This window comes from Siniperca chuatsi, linkage group LG2 (assembly GCF_020085105.1).
Source record: "Siniperca chuatsi isolate FFG_IHB_CAS linkage group LG2, ASM2008510v1, whole genome shotgun sequence".
NCBI classification, from domain to species: Eukaryota; Metazoa; Chordata; class Actinopteri; order Centrarchiformes; family Sinipercidae; genus Siniperca; species Siniperca chuatsi.
Window position 1 is genome coordinate 17,826,681 of NC_058043.1, and position 21,092 is coordinate 17,847,772.

Consider the following 21,092-nt stretch of genomic DNA (forward strand, 5'->3'; position numbering starts at 1 on the left):
AAAGATCACTGTGGCAACAGGAGCCCCAGTTTAGAGGCTGAGGCCTGGCCTAAACAATGCCTCACTGTCTCAGTAAATCTTGTACTGGAGGGCACTTTAATCCATGAAATTACTACCTGAATCATTACTGACTGACAAGAAATAAATAAACTTGGAGAGGAGCAAGAAATAAGGGATTAGATATGAGGGTGAGGTAGCCTGTGCCATGAACTGTGCACATTCCTATTTCTGAGTAAACACCAAGAGATCTCTTGGAGTTCATCTGTTAAGAATTTAAGCATTTACCCTCAAGTATGTGTAAAACAAGACTAAAAGTTCATAGCCATGCTATCGGCAGTTTAATAGGCTGTAATTTGTTGGATAAATGAAAATTGGAGAGATAACTTCCTTGATCATACTTGATGCTAGGGGAGATTTAGTTTGTAACATGTGTACAGTTAGTATGATAGCATTCTCATTATGGATGTGGCATACAGTGTGGCATTTAGCATGTTAGCATTGTATTCTGACCTGGTGGTGGAATTAGAGGAAACTTTAGGCAATCACCGAACTAATTTGATTCATCCTCTGAGGATGATGAATGTCTGTGCAAAATTACATGCTAATTAGGTAGTTGTTGAGCTATATTGTAATACATATATATTTAATGTATATTATATATAGTAGTGTTGGACTAACAGAGATATTTTCATCCCTTGTACTACCCTGATAGGGTGGTTACAAAAATCTGTGCTAATGCTAATAACTACAGCGACAAGATAACATTTCCCTACTTCCATCATATTCAGTTCCTCATTTCTAAAGGTAAAATTTCACAATACGGTAAGGACACTAGGACCCTGTGGAGACAGCAGCTCTGGTCCTGTTTCTCACTGCCTCCTGCTCCATCTCTGCAGTCACTGTGTGTGAGTTGAGGGGGGAAAGCAGAGAGTGAGCTGGTGTCTTTGCAAGCATTTACATCAGCATCGTTTCAGAAAAATCCCTGCTGCCACAGCTGAAGTCATCCAGAGAGGAGGATGCACGAGGCAGATCAAGGGACGGGAAGAGAAATAGGCTTGTATAGTGGGAAGTACCTCAACAGCATCCACAAGGTACAGTGACTGATGTCTACTGTGTACCTCAGTAGTGGGAGCTACACCAGGTTTTCATCCTCAGAGACCAAAGCAGCAGACAGCTGCATCAGGAAATACTCTGATTCAGGTACATAATGCTCTCTGCCTTGTTCTCTCTCTGTTTCTTCCCCACACGCTCCCTGATTCTCACCACATTTTCTTGCTTGTTCTCACCCTCTTCTTCTAATCCACTGATTATACACTGCTGAGTGCAACGATAAATCTAATTCAGTTATAATGTGATATATAGAATGTGGGCCTTGCTTTATACAGTGGGTGTAATGCATTAATGATTAATATATAAACGAGTAGGCGGTAAGACATGACTAAACCAGGCAGGAGGGTTAAACTGAATTGGGAGTACCCCTATGTGTGATTTTGAGATGTTGCTCAATGAGGGCAATCATTCATAGGTGATTAGGGAGGTTAGAGCTAATTTTTTACCGTGATGTATACTCTTATCAGGAGACAGAACAACCTGAGCTTTTGTTACAACTGTGGCAGAGAGCATTCATAGCAGTAAGCAACTGGATTTCCTTGATCTGACACATACATATAACAGCAGCCACCCATGTCTATTTGTTGTCTGTAGGCACAGTTAATACAGCATGCAGACAGCCTCTGCAACCTATGAATACCCTCAGGTTTTCCATTTGAAACACTAAATTCACTCATGCTAAGTGGTCAGGGCTTCCTTAGTGGTAGACATGCTATTGTAGTACATGTACACAAGTAAAATCATACAGAAGATTGGATCTCTGACCTACACACAGGGGTACACATTGGCAAGGCCTTCCAGAAATCTGCAATTGTGTGTTTATTTGTTTGGTTTTTTTTTTTAGAAAAAGTAGCCCTACACAATCAGTTTAGACCATGAGTTTACATTTTCAGCAAGAGCTTTCACAGCAGGTGTAGATGTGATGAAAATGGGCAATTATTGGCCTCTTAGGTGATAGGATTGTTTCGGGGGAATTAGCATACATTCATGCATTGACAGGATGTGTGCTTATAAAGTATCACATGCAGCTCCTCAGGAAAGGAGCACACTGGATTTATCTTTGACATTTTTTACCGTAATAGTAATAAAAGTGTAAAGAAGCTCAACTCTCTTGCACGATGATTTATGATTGTTCAAATCATTTTACTCCTTCAGTTTTCTCAGTATGTTGCTAAAAAGGTGCCCAATTTGTCCTGTCCTTGAATAATGCATACTTAATTGAGTTCATTGGTTTGAGGGCTGGTGCCTTAATGGAGATTTGAGAAGCTAAGGAGGATTTTTATAAAACTTCATCCGAGTGAATTAATCTTAATGGTAGCTGGGGCAAAAGTGATGATGCAAACTCAGGTGAACACACATTCACAATTTATTTTCATCTGTCTTTCTCTCTTGTTTTTAGGGCGCGTTGTGACTGATGGCAGACACGACACTTTCTAAATGGACAGGAATCATAAAATCTGAACCTCCTGACGATCACAGCATCATCCTCCAGACTACAAGGCAGCTTTTGACCTCATTTTTAAGTCGCTGTTTTCTGGCCGTACTTCTTGGCTTTGAAGGATGGGTGATGAGCCTGTGACTGATCCTGCTTGCCTGCCTCATCCCACCCTTCAATGGAGCCGATGTGGAACTCCTCCCTCCCACCTCCACAGCTCATGTCCAACATGTCTGCCTCCTCACTGCCTGAGGGCTGGGCTCTGTCCCAGTCACTAGCCCTGCTGGCCATGCTGCTCATGGATCTGCTGGCTGTGGTGGGTAATGTGGCTGTCATGGCAGTCATTGCCAAGGCCCCACAGCTCCACAAGTTTGCCTTTGTCTTCCACCTGTGCGTGGTGGACCTGCTGGCAGCCCTGGTGCTGATGCCCCTTGGCATGCTCTCAAACCGAGCCTTCTTTGGGGAGGCGCTGTGCCGGAGCTACCTCTTTCTCAGTGTGTGCCTGGTTAGCGCTGCCATCCTCTCTATCTCTGTCATCAATGTAGAGCGTTATTACTACATCATACATCCGATGCGCTATGAAGTAAAGATGACTGTTGGCCTAGTAGCGTCAGTGCTGGTGGGGATATGGGTCAAAGCCCTAGCCATGTCTGCTCTGCCGCTGCTTGCTTGGTTCCTGCAAGGTGGAAGAACTCCTCTTCTGGAGAGTAGTGTGGTTGGGGGAGGAGGAGGTGGGGCAGTCCCATCTCCCCCTGCTCAGGGTCACAGGCGCTGCTCACTACATTGGACAGGGGGAGGGTCAAACCGCCTGGCCTTCATGGTCTTGTTTACTCTGGTGTATTTCCTGTGTCCACTACTGGTTATTCTTGTTGTGTACTGCAATATGTTCAAAGTGGCTCGGGTAGCAGCCATGCACCATGGGCCTCTGCCTACCTGGATGGACACACCTCGTCGCCAGCGGTCAGAATCACTCAGCAGCCGTTCCACGATGGTTACCAGCTCTGGGACGGGGACTGGGACAGGCAGAGCGACTCCACAGCGCCCCTTTGGGGGAGGAAAGGCTGCAGCAGTGTTGGCAGCAGTAGGTGGGCAATTCCTTTGTTGCTGGCTGCCCTACTTTACTTTCCACCTGTATTCAGCACTGGCTGCCAGCCCTCCAGCCACCCTTGCCTCTCTGGAGGAGGTGGTCACCTGGATTGGCTACTTCTGCTTCACCTCCAATCCCTTCTTCTATGGCTGTCTCAACAGACAGATCCGGGAGGAGTTGGGCAAGCATCTGCCTTGTCTGTTTCGTCGAGCAGGGATTGAGATGGAGGACAGACTGCCGAGCCGTGAAGGGTCCATAGAGGAGAATTTCCTTCAGTTTCTTCAGGGTACTGGCTGCAACTTGGATCCTCAAAACTCTCACAGCACCTCCAGTCCTAAAGGGGAGGCCTGTTGCCCCGTGGCCCAGTCGCAGCCACCTGAGCCAGCGCAGCCCATTCCGATTGATTTCCGTATCCCTGGACAAATTGCAGAAGAGACTTCAGAGTTTATTGAGATTGAACAGGTGAAAAACAACCATATATACACAGACAATTAAGTTTTTAATGTCTTTATTTTATGAAAGTAAGACTAATTTTGATCATTCAGATATAAACCGTTTCAGGAGTTATTTCAGTGAAAACACGTTTCTCTATTCCTACTGAAAGCTGTGCAACAGTTCATTTAAATGACTTAAAATTCTATCTTTAAATCATTGCACTTTGCCTCATCAGATTTCATCCTTAAACAGTCTCGATGATACAGTTATATGCAGTTGTTTGTGAACAGGGAAATTACTGCTTGATTTTAAAACATTCCACACAACCGCTCAGCTCTGTACAGTAAACGACTCAGTGAATTAATATTGATATAACTTGTTAAAGCCTTTTTTTTATAATGAAAAAATAACATTCATTATATGTTGGATTCTACGAAGGTAACGGAACAGTTTTCAAAGTTAAATGTTTTCAGAATATCCCTTTTGATCTTAAATTAGGGAACGCTTGCTGAAATACACAGGCTCCCTCAATTAATTACTTAACTATTGTGCAGTGAAGATCTGCTATTAGACGAATCGCCTTTGGTATTCAGAAATGAAGATTAAATGGTTCCACACACCAAGTGATACTGTATTTATAACTGCCAAATCAATCATTTTTGAGACTCTGGTAAGTTGATTATTTTTGAAAAGCGTTTTGTAAATTACTTGCAAGAAAAGTAATGTCAAAGAAGACAGCAATAAAATACACAAAATTATGAGTATTTACTACTAATAATAATAATGATAAACTTTATTTGTATAGCACCTTTCATACAAGAAATGCAGCTCAAAGTGCTTTACAACAAAGAAAATACATTTACCAATTGCATCACATTAAAAACAACAGAATGAACATAAAAACAGGGATAGAATGCCATAATTAATGTAAAATAAAGTAAAAATAAGATGAGAATAGAAAACATAAAATAGACATAGAATGACAGAATGCCATACTTACTGTAAAATAAAAAATGAGGAATGCATAACATAAGATGGGAAATAAAACCCACTAAATAATAATAATAAATAAATACAAATAAAGTTAAAAAGTAGAATACATAAAATGCATAAAATGTAGTAAAATACAGCATTTTAAAAGAAGTGCAGCAGTGCATAAATGCGAAGCAAAGAGCAAAACATTTATGGGATCCATTAAGGGAAAAGCACTGTCACTTCTCATTGGTAGTTGAGCTTTCATCAATGATAATGCCACTCTTAACCCTTATGCCAATCTGATTATACTCGATTAGGAGGCATACATACTGTGGCCTAACTCTCATGGAATTGCAACGAGCTGTTTACAGATAACCATCTGAATTTTGTTCTCCTTTCTTGGGTTGCTTGTTCACACATCTTTTTTGGGGGGATTTTCCTAAAAAGCAAGCCAGATCTGTTGTGACTCAGTTTAGGATGTAGGCTGACTTTGTAACGCATCTTTAAGGGTCACCCAGCTTTCTGCCATGTTGATGTATTTATCAGTGTATTTGGATATAGATCTTAAGAATCAGTATTCTCTTGATGCACTGCACTGCATTCAAATATGGTTCTATTTCTTACATTTGTTAAATGTACTAAACTGTATGTTATGTTTAGTAAAACTGTATAAGTTGTGGGTTGTGTATTTCACTCAACATGCCCATTTTTCTTTTTATTCGTGAGTGTAAGTATTTGTTATGAATTTCATTCATTACAAGGAGACTACTTTGACACGTATGCAGTAACTGCCTTCTTTGTTTGTTTTTCAGCTGTGGAGATTTTTTATCCTGGAAGGAGAATACATTTAAATTTTCTTTGATTACCCTGCCCATCAGGGTTTTTATAGTACCTCACATGCAGGAAAAAAACATTACTTTACAGTCCTGCGCAGTTCAATGTCATGTCCTGCACACTCTATTCTAATGTTGTAAGGAGACTAAAGCAGGTGTGATTTGCTCATTGAGGTTTTATTAGAAATTGAGGGTGCAGACTTTGATAAAGTTTTTCAGCTTGAGTTTGATGATGAGATGAAGTAGTATTTTATAGTAAACTGTTAGGGATATGTGGAAATGTTTGATTGAAATAACAGATTCTTTCTTATGTAATGTGGATACAGGGTTTTTAAGATATTTTTTTCAAAGGTTGTTTTTGAGTGACAATGCCAATCCAAAATCCAAAAGCTTGTTGAGCTTGATATCTTCTTTTCATCACGTCTAAATATCCCAAACTGTGAATGATGTTGAACGTTCGTGTTAGGATTTTCACTTGTTCAGAGATTGTTTTTTATGCTGTGATAAAAAAAAAGAATGACTTCCACTGTACTGCAATGACATGAATGTGTTTAGAAAAATACATGGATAAAACTTGAGTGAGAGATACTGTTGTAATAAAGAGTTTCTATGTTTGTAAAACATTTTGGATCCATTCTCATAATTGTACCGTACAGGCTGCTATCACAAATACAGTTAAGTGATACCAAATACATGCTTAACATTTAGGGTCTTTTTGAGCTTCTTTTACTCAACATCTCAGTGCTCTTTTTCTGTATAACTGTAATCTCTGACTCAGTGTGTGTGGCATAATCTCTCTGCTTTGCTTTTGTATTCCATTGCAATGAGGAGGGTGGGAGGATACAGTTCAAACACTTTGACCTTAAGGTAACATTTAAACTTCAAAGGCCAAAGGCAGTGGTATGACCTTCATCAGAAAGAAAAGACTGTCAATACACAGTGAAAGATAGATAGATGTAAATGTGAAGAAAAAAATGTAAAGATACACAATCTAAATAAAGACATCCTGCTGCTGTTTAATGTTGTGTTTCAGTTGGAGGATGCTGGTGCGCGCACCAGCCCTCACACCTCAACGATGGACCTCAGTCAAACCGCCCCCAGCTTCGCCAGGCTCTGCATCCCCATGGCAATTATTACCTAGTGACATTTCTCAGTGCTGTAGTGGGCGGTAGGAGGAGCTCGCTCTATTGGGAACCCAACACGACACCCTTATCTGTGACTTCTTAAAATACATTCTCTTGACTAAACCAGAGCTGACATTTTTTTGTTGTTGTTATTGTTTTCACAATCTTAGGATTGTTTGTGTGAGTATCTCATACTGTAAACTGAAATAACTCAGCCTATTCTGCTGTTTACTTTTGATTATTTCTTTGTAATCTTGGACTGCTTTACCTGCTTTATTATAATCTAGAAAATTAATTATTATATATTGTGTGAAACGTAAAATGGTTAAGCACTGTAGCTGATAGCACCAGTTGTTTACATTAAAATCAATCTAACCTGATAGCTTGGGGCCAAAGAAATGCAAAGCAAAAAATTAAAGAATTGTTGAAAATGCACTTCTCATGTATGTGTCAAGATAAAAGCTAACTGCAAACACAACACAAGTTACAAACCAAAGATTTTCAGGTTAGAGTAGGAGGTGCAGAACAGGTATGACTGTATGGCTAGATAAGATAAACAGTATGTACTGACTGAGTGCCTGGAAAAGGGCAAAAGGCATTTAGCTAGAGCTAAATGATGAACCATGGCCTGGAATGTGTGGGATGCGAGGAAGTGAAAGAGGGAAGTAAGATGGGAATATCTACATATGTATGTAGCTAATGTTTATTATGGAACAAAGACCTGGATCAATAAATTCAATTTTTGCCACTTGGGGGCAGTGGAACAGCCTGAAAACACTGACATATTGTCAATTTATAAAGTTGTTGTGACGAACATCTTGGCGAACATATTTGCATATCCAGCTTACACGGACCAACATTAGTATTCATTTGGAGTCGTGTTTTTCTATTCACACTCCTTTTAGCTCTGGTTTCATCTCCACTAATTCTTCAGGGAAATATTAGCTGCTCTTTAGCTGCTAAAATGCGCCAGTATGTTCACCAGCTAGTTGCTAACTTTGTCTGTCTGCTGTTTGGCGCCGGGCAGGTAGTGTACAGTGGGTTTATCAGAGGTTTCCACTGAAAACAGCTGCTGCTGCAGCTGGAAACAACACTGATGAGAGCGGTGAGACTGAACCAAAACAGTAAAGTTGAAGGCCGCAAAAACCCAAAACAATGACCTGAATGATGCTAAAACGCTTTGTAGAGGTGAGGGAAACTGCAATTGGGTGATCAATTTCTGTGCGTTTGTTACTACGAGTGACACCTTTGACATTACATACATGCATAGTCATTGATACATTTATAATATAAAAATATTGATCAGTGCAACTGTAGACATTATTCTCTATAAAAAATCAACAAACACCATTTGTAGGCAAAGATAAGGCTCCGTGTTACTATCAAAAGAGCATATGGTTATATCATGTAATGCTGTTAGCCATATGGGATACAGTAGCCAGGGCAAGATTTGGTGTCAAATGAACATTTTCTGAACGGCAGTCCTCAATGTATTGTGCTGCCACTGTAAAGACCCAGCTGTTCACTCAAAATTGTTATTGACCTTGTCCTGTAAGGGCAATATTGTCACTGAACAAACCCAAAAAGTTGACTCTAGATGGAGGTCAGTGCTTTACATCACCATCACGTTTCCTGCCGCTGGTTATCAAGAAGAAGTGAAAGCAGATGGACACAAGGGTTGCAGCTGGATTCGGTGGCAGAAACATAGACAGGGAGAGCAAGAAAACAACAATATCATTTCTTTGTTTCCACCAACTTTCCAGGCATATTGTCAGCATTTCACAAAAGAGAGGTACTGTTTGTAGGAGGGACAACAAGCGGACAAGACAAACTGGGGAGACACAAGTGAAGACTGCAGGAGGGGTGGAGAGAGAGCAGAGATTAGATAGAGGAGGAGGGAAGAAGAAGAAGAAGAAGTGAGAGGGGAGAAGAGGAAATAAGATCTGAGAAATGGATGTAAAATGGAGAGAGGAATAAAACTGTCAGACACATGGGCAGAATAAAAGTGAACATTACAAACACAAATAGGCTAAAATGATTTGAACATTTTAAGACAATAATGAAAATGCAGCTACTGGTACATCAATAGCACAGTAATCTTTGAGTATATTATAATTATTGTACTATTCCTACCCAACAACATATTAGTTCAACAGTGACTGTGTTAGTATTGGGCCTTTTTCACGCTAAGTTGCTTCTTTTTAAAGCCTATTATTATACAAAATTAACAGTGTAAATAAACTTCCACATTATGTCAGAAAACCACTTACCACTCAAACTGGAACCTTGTACAGCACCAGTGAATATATCAACATCATATCAAGATCATTATTGTAACGGGAGCTACTAAATTGTATTTCTAAATCGTATCTGTTGGTTTTAATAAAGGTAAAAGGTTTTTATTCAAGAGTGACACACGTGGTTAAATGAAATGTTGGACTTCAATCTTAAAAGCCCTGAGTCAGCCAACTCTGCACTGCTATGTGTTCCCATTTTTACTAAATGTGTCTGGCAGTCTTCCAGTTTGCTTTTGCAAATAGCCTGTCTTGTAGTTACTTCAATGGAATACACAAACTATACAATAAAAGGTATTTTACCGCTATTTTCCTTCTTAAACTCTAGTGGGTATTGTGTTGGATTAACTAGTGAGATCTGGCCAGTGGTATTGTACAACTTTTGAGATACTTTTACTTTACTTGAGTAATTCCATTATTGTAGAAAAGGTTTCAGTCGTAGTCATCTGGACACTGTTTTCAGAATCAAGACGTTTCGGCTCCCATCCGGAAGTCATTCTCAATTGTGAAAAAATTGGACGGGAACTGGAAATTTAAACTACTCTGAGTTACATAAGCCCTGCCCTCAGGAAGGAATCTGCCTGAGTATCTGTAAATAGCTAGTTTCACCTGAAACTGACCTAATAGTTTCAAGATGGCCCAGTAATCAGGCCTATTGTTCTCTGGCTGCATCTACTTCATCACTGCTAAGTGCCTGATTAGCATGTGATAGGCGTGACCAAGGTGATAATACACTCTGATAGACTTTGGGCAGATTAAATCTCAGACCACCATTTCTGTTCAAAGAGGGTTCTCTTTCTTCACAAAAATGGCTTCCTTGACGCCCGTTCAAACCAACTCTTCTCTCTACTAAGAATCTTCACCTCGCTGTCTTCAAATGTGTGGTTTGTAGCTTTTAAATGCAAATGCACGGCGCTCTGTAATCCTGAGTTAGCGTGTCGTCTGTGCTGATAAAGTCTTTTGTGAAGTGGCTGTTTGGTTTCGCCTATGTACCGTTCTTTGCAGTTTTCCTCACTGCACTGAATGGAGTAGACAACATTGCTCTGTTTCTGTGTGGGTAACCTGTCCTTAGGGTGAACGAGTTTCTGTCTTAAAGTGTTGCCTGGTTTAAAGAAGACAGGAACATCGTGCTGTCTAAAGATCCTTTGTAGTTTTTCAGACAGTCCAGACACATAAGGAATGGAGACACCGTTCCTTCTTGGTTCAGTTACACTTTTGTCCTGTTTTTGGCTCTTTTAACTTTGTTGATAGCCCAAGTAGGATAACCACAGGCTGAGAGTGCATTCTGGACATGCCTTTCCTCTTTCTTCTTACCCTCTGAGCCTGTGGGCACTTCTTTGGCTCTGTGCTGTAATGTCCGGATTACACCCAGCTTGTGCTGTAGTGGATGGTGTGAGTCAAAGAGCAGGTATTGATCCGTATGTGTTGGTTTCCTGTACACTTCTATCTGGAGCTTTCCGTCCTCTCCTCTGAGAGTAGAACAATCAAGAAAGGCCAAGCGGTTCTCTTTTGCATCCTCACGCGTGAACTTGATGTTGGGGTCCACCGTATTAATATGCTCTGAGAACGCTTCCAAGTCTTGTTTCTTGATTTTCACAAAGGTGTCATCCACGTAACGGTACCAATGACTTGGTGGTGTGCCCGGGAACGAGGATAATGCCTTCTTCTCAAACTGTTCCATGTACAGGTTGGCCACAATGGGAGAGACCGGAGAGCCCATAGCACAACCGTGAATCTGTCTGTAGAAGTGTCCCCGGAATTGGAAGTAGGTTGTGTTGAGACAGATGTCTAATAGTTTACATATGTGTTCAGGTGTAAGCTTGGTCCTTTGCTGCAAGGTGGAGTCCTCCTGCAGTCTTCTCATCACCGCTGACACTGCTTCTGAGGTTGGGATGCAAGTGAACAAGGACACTACATCATAAGAAACCATAACGTCATCTGGGTCCAACTGGAGATGTTTCACTTTGTCCACAAATTTCTGTGTGTTTTCCACATGATGTACTGTGTTCCCCACCAACGGAGCCAAGATTGTAGTCAAATGTTTGGCTATGTTGTATGTGATGGAATCTGTGCTGCACACGATGGGTCTGAGTGGAACATTCTCTTTGTGAATTTTGGGAAGGCCATAGATGCATGGAATGGCTTCCCCAGGGTATAGTCTGTAGTACAGAGGCCTGTCTATCACCTCCTCCTTCTCAAGCTTCTGTAGACAGTCTATAACCTTCTTCTTGTAGCCATTGGTTGGATCTCTTTTAAGTTTTTGATATGTGGTTGTGTCTTCAAGAAGGTTGTTGACCTTGGTTTCATAATCGGCTGTGTTCAGAATCACAGTGCAGCGACCCTTGTCTGCTGGTAGAATGTTTATGCTGTGATCCTTCTGCAGTGCTGAGAGTGCCCTCCTCTCTTCGGATGTAATGTTGGAAGGAGGTGGTTTGGCACTCTTTAATGTTGCAGTGACACGTAGCCTCAGGTCTGCAGCCTCTGCTTCAGTCATCTTGTTCTTCCTAATGGCTGTTTCGGTGGCTGTGATGTAGTCCACTGAGGGACTACACCGTCTTAATTCCATTATTGCAACTTAAATAAAACAACTGAATATCTCCTCAACCACTGGGTCTGGTGACCAGCGGGGAACTTTGAGGGTCCTCCAGGGATGCTCCCGGCAAAATGCGAACCAAACTCCAGTTTACGTTCCCCATACTAAGCAGAGCTTGTGGTGTAAACATGACAGTTATTTTACTGCCTCTTATATACAACATAAATCTTAGGAAGCTCTTTGTGTGCGTTGAAGTGTTTCATCTTCTGGCGACCTTTGAACCACGACACACGGTCAAAGCGGGCGGCTCCTTTAAAAGTAAAACTTCGTCCCTCTTTTGAGGAACCTGCTTTTACGCCGAAACAAAAACCCCACCGAGTCGAGCAAAGGTGAAGATTACCTCTGGTAACTAACTGCCGCTGCCAGCTGTTCACCGACGAAAGGTAACTGACGTAACGTTAACGGTTAACTTAATTAACATTACTGATAGCTACCGTTAATTTATAACTAGGTATCAGACGTTAAACTACCGTTAGTGGAGTTCGTGGTAAGCCGTCAACTAGCTTGTCAGGGAGGTAGCGAAAAGCACATTTTAACGTTAGCTATGTGAAGCTATATATATATATATAAGATAAGCTTTCCAGGTCTCAGTGTAACGTTAGCGTATCAGCCCGCTAGCTATCTGTTGTGAGTTTAACAAACCGTGTTATGTTGCTGTGTGTTTTCTGCAGGACATCTCCTGTCTTGTGCCACAGTCTACTTCTGCTCCCAGCTGGTCCTCAACAATGTCAGGCGGTAAGTCAGCAAGCTGTGACGCAGTGCAAACATCTGTCAAGAACCATTCAATACAAGTTACATAAAACGACCCAGTGCTAGTTTTGAAATACGGGACGTTTAGCCTAAAAGGTCTAAAGGCAACTGCTTACCTCCAGCAGCTCAAAACTCCTTGAATATACTTCGTGTTAGTAAGTCCGAAGTCTTTATATTGTTCTTAGCGGCCATGCAACAACCAAAGTGGCTTGTACATCCTCTGACACAGGATTTATAAGTAGGGCTGAGTAGCCTACTGAAGGACTAGATGAGTCAATTTCAGTTAAAGCCCCAAAATCACAGTTTTGGGGCTTTACAACCTGTACGACATATGACACCCTCTATCCTTATAGACCCTTGCCTTGGATAAGGAAACAATCATTACTTGGCCTAAATTTTACTATGTTTGTAGTAAAGGTACAAATATCTTCAGATTAATGCTACATGTGTTTAAAAACTACATAAATAGCATGCAAAAGTAGTGCTTTTGGAGACTACTTTGAGTAGCAGTTAAATGGTCACTATGAAATGACCAAGGTGTCACCATCTCATGACTACACCCTACTAATATCTTCAATTCACTGATGTTTTACAATATAGTGACTGTCTTTTGTTTATAACAAAATGTTCTCAAAGATTACATACAGGGAAAACTTAACTGGAATAGCATCATCTTTTTGCTGTTAAAGGATAACTGCAGGTGTCTTTACCTCCTTCCTTTTCATAAACAGTTAAGTGAAAAAATGAGCTTACAAACAAACGTACAAAAAAGGTGCTCAGTAAGTTCTTGCAAATAGTTACTATCCAGTCCTGGTGATTAGCAGAAGCTGTGCTGTTAATAGGAGAAGGCCATGTTATGTAAAATGCTAAAACAATCCTGGGTTTGCTTTTCTCATGCATAGGTTTGGCAATATCAGCCTTTGAATATAATGTGTACGTATTCTAACTAGAGGAAATGACACATGGCGTTTTACATTCCACATTACCTATGAAAGGCTTCACATGGGAAGAGAGAACACTGTTTTCTGCCTTTGCAAACAAATTGCTAAATTCCATGAGCTTTGCTCTGAAGGAGTGAAAAAAAAATCCCCCAGCAGACAGTGATATGCACAGTGGTCTCATTTTTAGCAAAAGGCTGTGTAGGCAGAAAGCTTGACCAAGCAGCAGAGAGCAAAAAGAAAACCAAAGAAGGAATAACAAGAGCTATCAGGCAAACATAATCGATTCCTGTTTCCAGGTAAGGCCTTGAGAATGTGAGTACTTTGGTTTTAGCAACATGTGTGAGATAGTCATGGGGTAGTTAAGATTTTTGTTTCAAACAAAAGTAGGCCTCTGTTTTTAGCTGCTGCACCAGATGGTGAGCGCTCTCAAAAACTGGGTCAGATTTCAGAAAAGGCTGGAGACACCCTGAAACAAGATTTTTATTTTAACTTGGGAAATATAAACCTTGACTTCTTTTGCTTTTGTCAGTCACCCACCAGAATTTATCTTTGAAAGACATTGTTGCCAAGCTCATTTAACAGAAAGGTTGAATTTTAGTTATTTGATTGTATGTGCAGGTCTGTTATAAATCTTCAGGGCATAGTTTGAACAGCTTTGTGTTTGGAGTTCAGTCTTTGTTTTTAGCCTAATTCCACAACGATTCTAACAAAAAATAACTTTTAACGATTATGTTTCAGTTTTAGAGATCAGTGTGGTAGGTTGAAGTGTTTTTGGCTTTGGCCTCACAGTCTCAGATTTCTCAAATTTCACCAGTTTCTATGTATTCTAATTTATACTAAATGAAAATTGAGCATTTTGTTCTGTTCAGTCTATACTGTAATGCCAGAGGCCAGTTTACCTGTAAAACGTTAGAGCATATAATCCAGTAGTTGCCACCTCAATTCAGTTGTATTCTGATGTGTTTAAGTGTAATTAGAGGATGATGGGTGAGGGAATTAATAAATGAATGGACAGCAGCTACAGTATATTTGAAACTGTCTTTATACCAAGTGCTATCCCTGATAACTGCTCTATATTGTTGTATGGAGTGAGTAAAAATGATCACACTTCATGAAATGATCAGTATGCTCCAGTCAAATTATGGTGAAGCCCCTTGAAAATGCTGTTTTTGTTAGTGTATAAGTTAAATGTTTGCTGTGTGGTGTCCATTACAGTTTTAGATTTGATAAACTGAGGCTGCTTGAACAGCAATTGTGTGCTCAGAAGGGACAAACATGTTTTTGTCTAACTGCATAAAATGTTCATACCACTAGATGGGGATCTTTACTCTTTTTCAATTCAGTTAAAAGGCTTTATTGGCATGAAAGTTTTAAAAAAACAATTTTGCCAAAGCATCCAAGTACAAATTTATCAAATATTTAGACAATACACAAACCAGTAATAAAAAATATAAATAAAAACACTTGCTCTGACTACTCAGATTAGTGAAGTTCCAAAATACACGGTAAGGCCAATATTAGATAGTCAGTGTCATCCAGCTACAGCAATATACTGTAGATGTGATGCAGTTTTTGAATATATGTATATTGATCTGTGACATGAAAAATCAGTAATCTGAAATGATTTTTTTTGAGCCATTTTGGTTGTATTCAGTGTATGCACCGGGGAGTCCAAGAAAAGCTCATTATTCTGAAATGCCAAATTAGAGCTAACATGATACTCCATGTGTACTTATCACATGGAGTAAAAGTGTATTTTTGTACTGTCTGTATAATATGTACGAGTCTGATGATCAACAACTTTAACTTATTTACTTGCTCAGGCTCTGGAAGCTTGCTCAGGTTTGGAAGCTTGTGTGGTTATTACACTTTAAATAAAAGTGTGTAATAAACTACAGGAAACAGAGAAAGTTGTGTATGTACTTGTCACGGGTTGCATTACTAGTCTTGCTGGGCATTGGTTGTCACTATTTATAATACTTCATGTCAGGCGGGCCTGTGCTGTGTGTGTTTAGGATGTCTGTCTCCCCTCAGAATTTTCCAGCAAAGGAGATTGAGAGTTCACTGGTCAGCTTACACTCTAAGCTGGTTTCTGTACTTATCCACTCTGACCATTCTGTATTCTTTGGCTTTTTTTTTTGTTACTTACCGTTTATCTGGATCCTTTGTGTTTCTCTCTCTTGGTTGAATACACATCCTGATGATATCTAGTGTATCTAATGGCTATTTTTAGATGAGTGGAAAAACTTTTGTCCTTCACTCCCCATGGCGCTCAGCTGGCAGGGTGTTGTCGGTCTCCAGGCTTGCTGGCTGTCATGCTAGCTATACACTGTGATCTACAATGCCCTCCTCTGTGGCTGTTTTTCCCTGCATTGGCTACAGGAAGCTCATTCCCTGGTTGCTAGGGCAACCAAGGAGGATGGCCCCCAGCAGGAGCTGGGGAAGCCTTGGGCTGCCTTTCAGCTCGTCGTTGTGCAGCATGCCTGCTGACCTGCTGTGGGCTGGGAGGAGGAGCCAATTCTGCAGAGGAGCTTTTCTCGGCCCCGTATGGGTCCTGCCGCCCCATTGCCCCACCATGAGACAGAGCTCCTGCACTAGAGCTAGTGCTCCTCTCTCCCTCTGCTGGCCACTGTGCAGCTCTGACTCACTCTGCTCCAGTAGTAACAGGAGCACAGGCAGCAAGATGTCATCCTCTTCCTCCTCCTCCAGCAATGATGGACAAGGGAAGCCTAAACCTAAATCCCCGTTTCGCAAGAGGGGGAGCCTGCAGAGCACCACAAGCCCTGGTGAGTGTGGGTGAGAGGGGGTCCCATAGAAAGAATGATTAAACTCTCAGCTGTTACGTGAATGTGGAGTCAGAGCATTACACAGATGCTTGTGCAGTGGCATTTAAGAATCCATGCTGCTCACCAAGAGCAGTAAGGGAAGGAATTGAGTTTACAGAGGCTGGGGCCGCTGCAACTCTAGTTTGTTGCTCAGTTTTGTTTTGTATCTGTTTTTGAGACATTGGTTGAATTTGTTTGAAGCTTTGACTGATATATATTTAGCATTCAGCATGCATGCTGCTTTGTGTGGATCTCTATTGCAATTCGCTACAAAGAATATTTTAACTGAACTAGGACTGCAATTAATCTGTTGATAATTGCAGTTTATGTATGAAATGTCAGAAAATATGGGAAAAAGCTCACTGCATGTTTTCAGAGCAAACCTTGTTTTTAGTGAGGCATGAATCAAGAAATATTTGGCGTTTTAATTTGATAAGTTATCTAAAATGATCAATCAATTATTAAAATTGTTATTGATGGTCAGTCGACTCATCAATTAATCAACAAATCTTGTCAGCTCTAAACTAAATGATAATCTTGACTGATCAGTAACTGACACTCTAATTAGGACATTTGTTATTTAGTACCACTGCAGTTAGGGAGGCAGTGTGGGGTGGGTGAGAGAGGGAAGCACAATGTAAATACCACCTAGAATTGTTAAAATATTAATAATGTAATGGTAGTGGTAACATTAATATTAATAAATTAATAATAATACGAATGACAGCTATAGGAATAATAATGATAATAATGACAGTATTAGTAACAGAGCCAATAACAACAACTGAAGTAGCATTTGTCGAGCAGGAACACGGGGGCAGCAAGTGGCCCAGAACCACAGATCCAGTCTCTGCAGCTCTGGAGGCAGAAATACCTGCTGAAAGCGACAGAAGGAGAGAGGAGAGAGACGAGAAAGCACAAAACTATGGGAGAGAGAAGATGTCGAGTTAGTAACATGCAGTAATGGGATAAAAATGCATACAGATGGAGAGGGAGAGAAAGAAGCGGAGAAGAGAGAAGAGCGGAAAGAGGTGCATCATGGGAAGTCTCCCGGCAGTCTAGGCCTATAGCAGCATAACTAAGGGATGGTTCAGGGCTCACCCAAGCCAGCCCTAACTATAAGCTTTATCAAAGAGGAAAGTCTTAAGCCTACTCTTAAATGTGGAGATGGTGTCTGCTTCCTGAACCCAAACTGGGATCTGATTCCACAGGAGAGGAGCTTGATAACTGAAGGCTCTGGTTCCCAATCTACTTTTGGAGACTCTAGGAACCACAAGTAACCCTGCATCCTGGGAGCACAGTGTTCTAGTAATAAGGTAATAAGGTATTATGAGATCTTTAAAATACGATGGTACCAGACCATTAAGAGCTTTGTAGGTGAGGAGAAGGATTTTAAATTCTATTCTGGATTTTACAGGGAGCCAGTGCAGAGAAGCTAATACTGGAGAAATATGATCTCTTTTCCTAGTTCTTGTCAGTACACGTGCCACAGCATTCTGGATCAACTGGAGAGTCTTAAGGGACTTATTGGGGCAGCCTGATAATAAGGAATTGCAGTAGTCGAACCTAGAAGTAACAAATGCATGCACTAGTTTTTCTGCATCATTTTGAGACAGGATGTGCCTGATTTTTGCAATGTTGCGTAGGTGAAAGAAGGCAGTCCTTGAAGTTTGTTTCATGTGGGAGTTAAAGGATAAATCCTTATCAAAGATAACTCCGAGGTTCAATACGGTGGTGCTGGAGGCCAGGGCAATGCTATCTAGAGCAACTATGTCTTTAGATAATGTGTCTCGGAGGTGTTTGGGGCCAAGTACAATAACTTCAGTTTTGTCAGAGTCACAACATCAGAAAATTGCAGGTCATCCAGGTTTTTATGTCCTTAAGGCATGCTTGAAGTTTAGTTAACTGGTTAGTTTCATCTCGCTTGATCGATAGATATAATTGGGTATCATCCGCATAACAATGAAAGTTTATGGAGTGTTTCCTAATGATACTGCGTAAAGGAAGCATATATAAGGTGAATAGAATCGGTCCAAGCACAGAACCTTGTGGAACTCTGTGACTAACTTTGGCGTGCACAGAGGACTCACCGTTAACATGTACAAACTGATCTATATATCTAACTATCGATCTGATAGATAGGGCCAATGGACAAGTCCATTGTCTGATGCAATTAAAAGGTCATTTGTAATTTTCACCAGTGCTGTCTCTGTGCTATGATGCACTCTAAATTCTGACTGAAAATCCTCAAATAAACTATTGTTATTTAGAAAGTCACACAACTGATTGGCGACTGCTTTCTCAAGGATCTTAGAGAGAAAGGGAAGGTTAGGTATAGGCCTATAGTTGGCTAAAACCCCTGGATCAAGACCGGGCTTTTTAAGAAATGGTTTAATTACAGCTACTTTAAAGGATTGTGGTACAAAGCTTGTTAATAAAGACAGATTGATCATATCCAGTAAAGAAGTGCTAACTAAGGATAAAACGTCTTTAAGCAGCCTAGTTGGAATTGGGTCTAAGAAACAGGTTGATGGCTTAGATGAATTAATCGTTGAAGTTAGTTGAAGAAGGTTGATAGGAGTAAAGCAGTCAAAATATATATCAGGGTTTACAGCTGTTTCTAAGGTTCCTGTGTTTTAAGATAAATTGGTACCGGTTGATGGCAGGATGTGATGAATTACAGAGAAGCATGTAGGACTGCAACTCTGCCCCCTGGTCTCAACTCTAAGTCGTCATGGTTTAGGTCCACTAATAACATTTTTAGTGATTTCTAGCTATGAGAGCTGGTCCATCCAAAGTGGGATGAATGCCGTCTCTCCTAATCAGACCAGGTCTTCCCCAAAAAGTCCGCCAATTGTCTACAAAGCCCACATCGTTTGCTGGACAATAGATACATTATAATATAGCCTAGACTTATAATATAGCCTAAACACATTAAAATATGGATCTGACTCTGCCTTTACTGATTTTACTGTCATATTGTGCACACTGATGAAACACCACACTATTGTACTATAGGAGCCGCCTTTTGGGAGTGTTTGCCATAAAAACTATACTAAAACTGTTATTTGGGTTGCCCGCCCAAATATATATACACCCTTAAAGAAGTGCCCTTAATGGGCTCCTTTGCCCTCCCCTTGTAGGAACAACAGTTTATCATGGGTCTACTGGCTATGGCTTCTCCTTATCTCATCACCTTGGGTTGGACGGAGCAGTGGGATCGTTTTATCTTGTAACTTCACCTCTCTCACCATGACAACAACACCCTCTCCAACTGTTTGGCCAAAATCTCATTTTGTTTAGGGGAATAGTGACCATGTGGAGAAAAAGAAAAATCATTATATCATATTTATTGTTACTACAGTTAAAGATTACTGCTTTTCATCCTCCCTGTACATTTCAGTTAGATTCCTTCATTAGAATCCCAGATGTGATAACTATAATGAACTTTGAGTCTCATTGAGCATATTTTTAGCAACTTGCTGTAGTGATGATGACCTCTGGACTTCCATCCAAATTGGATGAATTACAACAAAAGTCATGTCACAAAATTTAGGAAATGCAGTTTCCAAGTTCCTTTTTGATTGTTTGGGTTTAGCTACTTTACTTGGCTTGAATGTATTACTGTTGTTAGTTACAAAATGAATATGACAAAGCAGTTAAATTTTGTATGCTATTCTATAAATAAGATATTAGTTATTGACATGGACATTTTAATTGGACGTTGTTACCACACTGGCATATGGTGGTGTATTAATTAGTGTTACAGTGTCAATTCACAAGGTATGCATAGGGGTTTCATTAACTTTTTAGTGTGATGGGATACAGGCCAAATGATCATAGCTCTATGATTACCTTTTGAAGTTGACGGTAACTGGTCTCTGTTGGGAGAAACTAGACCAGAAATGTATCTGTGAAGCAATTACATGTTGCTATTGATTTAATTTGAAGCTACTTCCTCAGTGTGCCATAGTATAGCACAAATGTTGGGTGTTTGAAGGGATGCAGCAGCAGATCTCAAGCAGTAACTCATGTTGACACACACTACTGTATTTGCTGAGGAAGCTTGTCTTTGCTGCAGTAATAAATAACTTAGAGGTCTCTCCATCCATGCAGTCATTTAAGTCCTCTCAATTAGCCGCTTGGCTGAGCCCTCTGCACTCCCAGTCCAATAAGAACCACATGTAGGCCACCCATTATATTACTTCCATCTGACCACGCCAGTCTGTTAGCCTTCTCGATGCCAAATTGCTGCTGTAGAAAAATCTACTGTAGCTGCAGCTTGAGCAGCTGGTGTTTTATCCACGTCATGAACTGAAGCATTCAATATTTCCTGTGTTACGTCTTGTAGCAGCACCAGAAATAGCTCCACTCCACGGCATCCTTCCTTTCAAGAATTTATTTTTCAAATAAATTCTTATCTCCGGCACTCCTTCACATTTGAAACAATTATATTATGTAAGTGTTGGTGTTGATTTGCTGGAGAGAAACATTGATTACTCATCTGCAGGAATCTGTCTCTGCCTGCAGGCTTCTCTCTCCCACTGGACCTTCATTGCATCACATGAAGCAGAATATGTAATGTCCAGCCTTTGCAGCTGAAGCAATATGACGTGATATATATAGAGGCTATTAAAGGATCTGCCAGAGAGGTGGAGGGAATTCCTCTCTCCAGCATGAATCACTGCTG

The 21,092-nt window shown here is 40.6% G+C and overlaps 2 protein-coding genes and 1 long non-coding RNA gene across 9 annotated transcripts in view; 2 read left to right on the forward strand and 1 right to left on the reverse strand.

The window, feature by feature from the left end:
* Nucleotides 1–865: 865 nt before the first annotated feature.
* Nucleotides 866–4,930, forward strand: LOC122887712 (G-protein coupled receptor 61-like). 2 transcript variants are annotated; one of them, XM_044221164.1, is made up of 2 exons: nt 866–1,200; nt 2,510–4,930. In XM_044221164.1, exon 2 carries the CDS (start codon nt 2,724–2,726, stop codon nt 4,125–4,127), a length of 1,404 nt encoding a protein of 467 aa, XP_044077099.1. In that variant the 5' UTR covers nt 866–1,200; nt 2,510–2,723; the 3' UTR covers nt 4,128–4,930. The 2 variants fall into 2 exon arrangements, with proteins under 2 accessions (XP_044077099.1, XP_044077109.1); XM_044221174.1 differs by lacking the exon at nt 866–1,200 and adding an exon at nt 1,938–2,289.
* A 41-nt stretch (nt 4,931–4,971) lies between these two features.
* Nucleotides 4,972–12,944, reverse strand: LOC122887720. 2 transcript variants are annotated; one of them, XR_006380600.1, is made up of 3 exons: nt 12,753–12,944; nt 12,529–12,634; nt 4,972–8,683 (listed from the first exon to the last, which is right to left on the reverse strand). It is a non-coding gene; the product is annotated as an uncharacterized LOC122887720 (long non-coding RNA). The 2 variants fall into 2 exon arrangements; XR_006380598.1 differs by having other exon boundaries at nt 12,529–12,654.
* The window catches only part of LOC122887636 (AMP deaminase 2-like), a 37,543-nt gene continuing 28,393 nt past the window's right edge, over nt 11,943–21,092 (forward strand). For 2 of the 5 annotated variants that reach the window (XM_044221082.1, XM_044221091.1), the window contains exon 1: nt 15,904–16,363. In XM_044221082.1, coding sequence (XP_044077017.1) covers nt 15,919–16,363 — 445 coding nt within the window. In that variant the 5' untranslated portion in view covers nt 15,904–15,918. Of the gene's footprint in view, nt 12,270–12,557; nt 12,622–13,765; nt 13,874–15,903; nt 16,364–21,092 lie in introns of those variants that run through there. The other 3 variants (XM_044221109.1, XM_044221100.1, XM_044221134.1) reach the window with 3 other exon arrangements.

Bases quoted from the DNA above. Each gene is read 5' to 3' on its own strand.
- LOC122887712 (XM_044221164.1), top strand. From the start codon at position 2,724: ATGGAGCCGATGTGGAACTCCTCCCTCCCACCTCCACAGCTCATGTCC.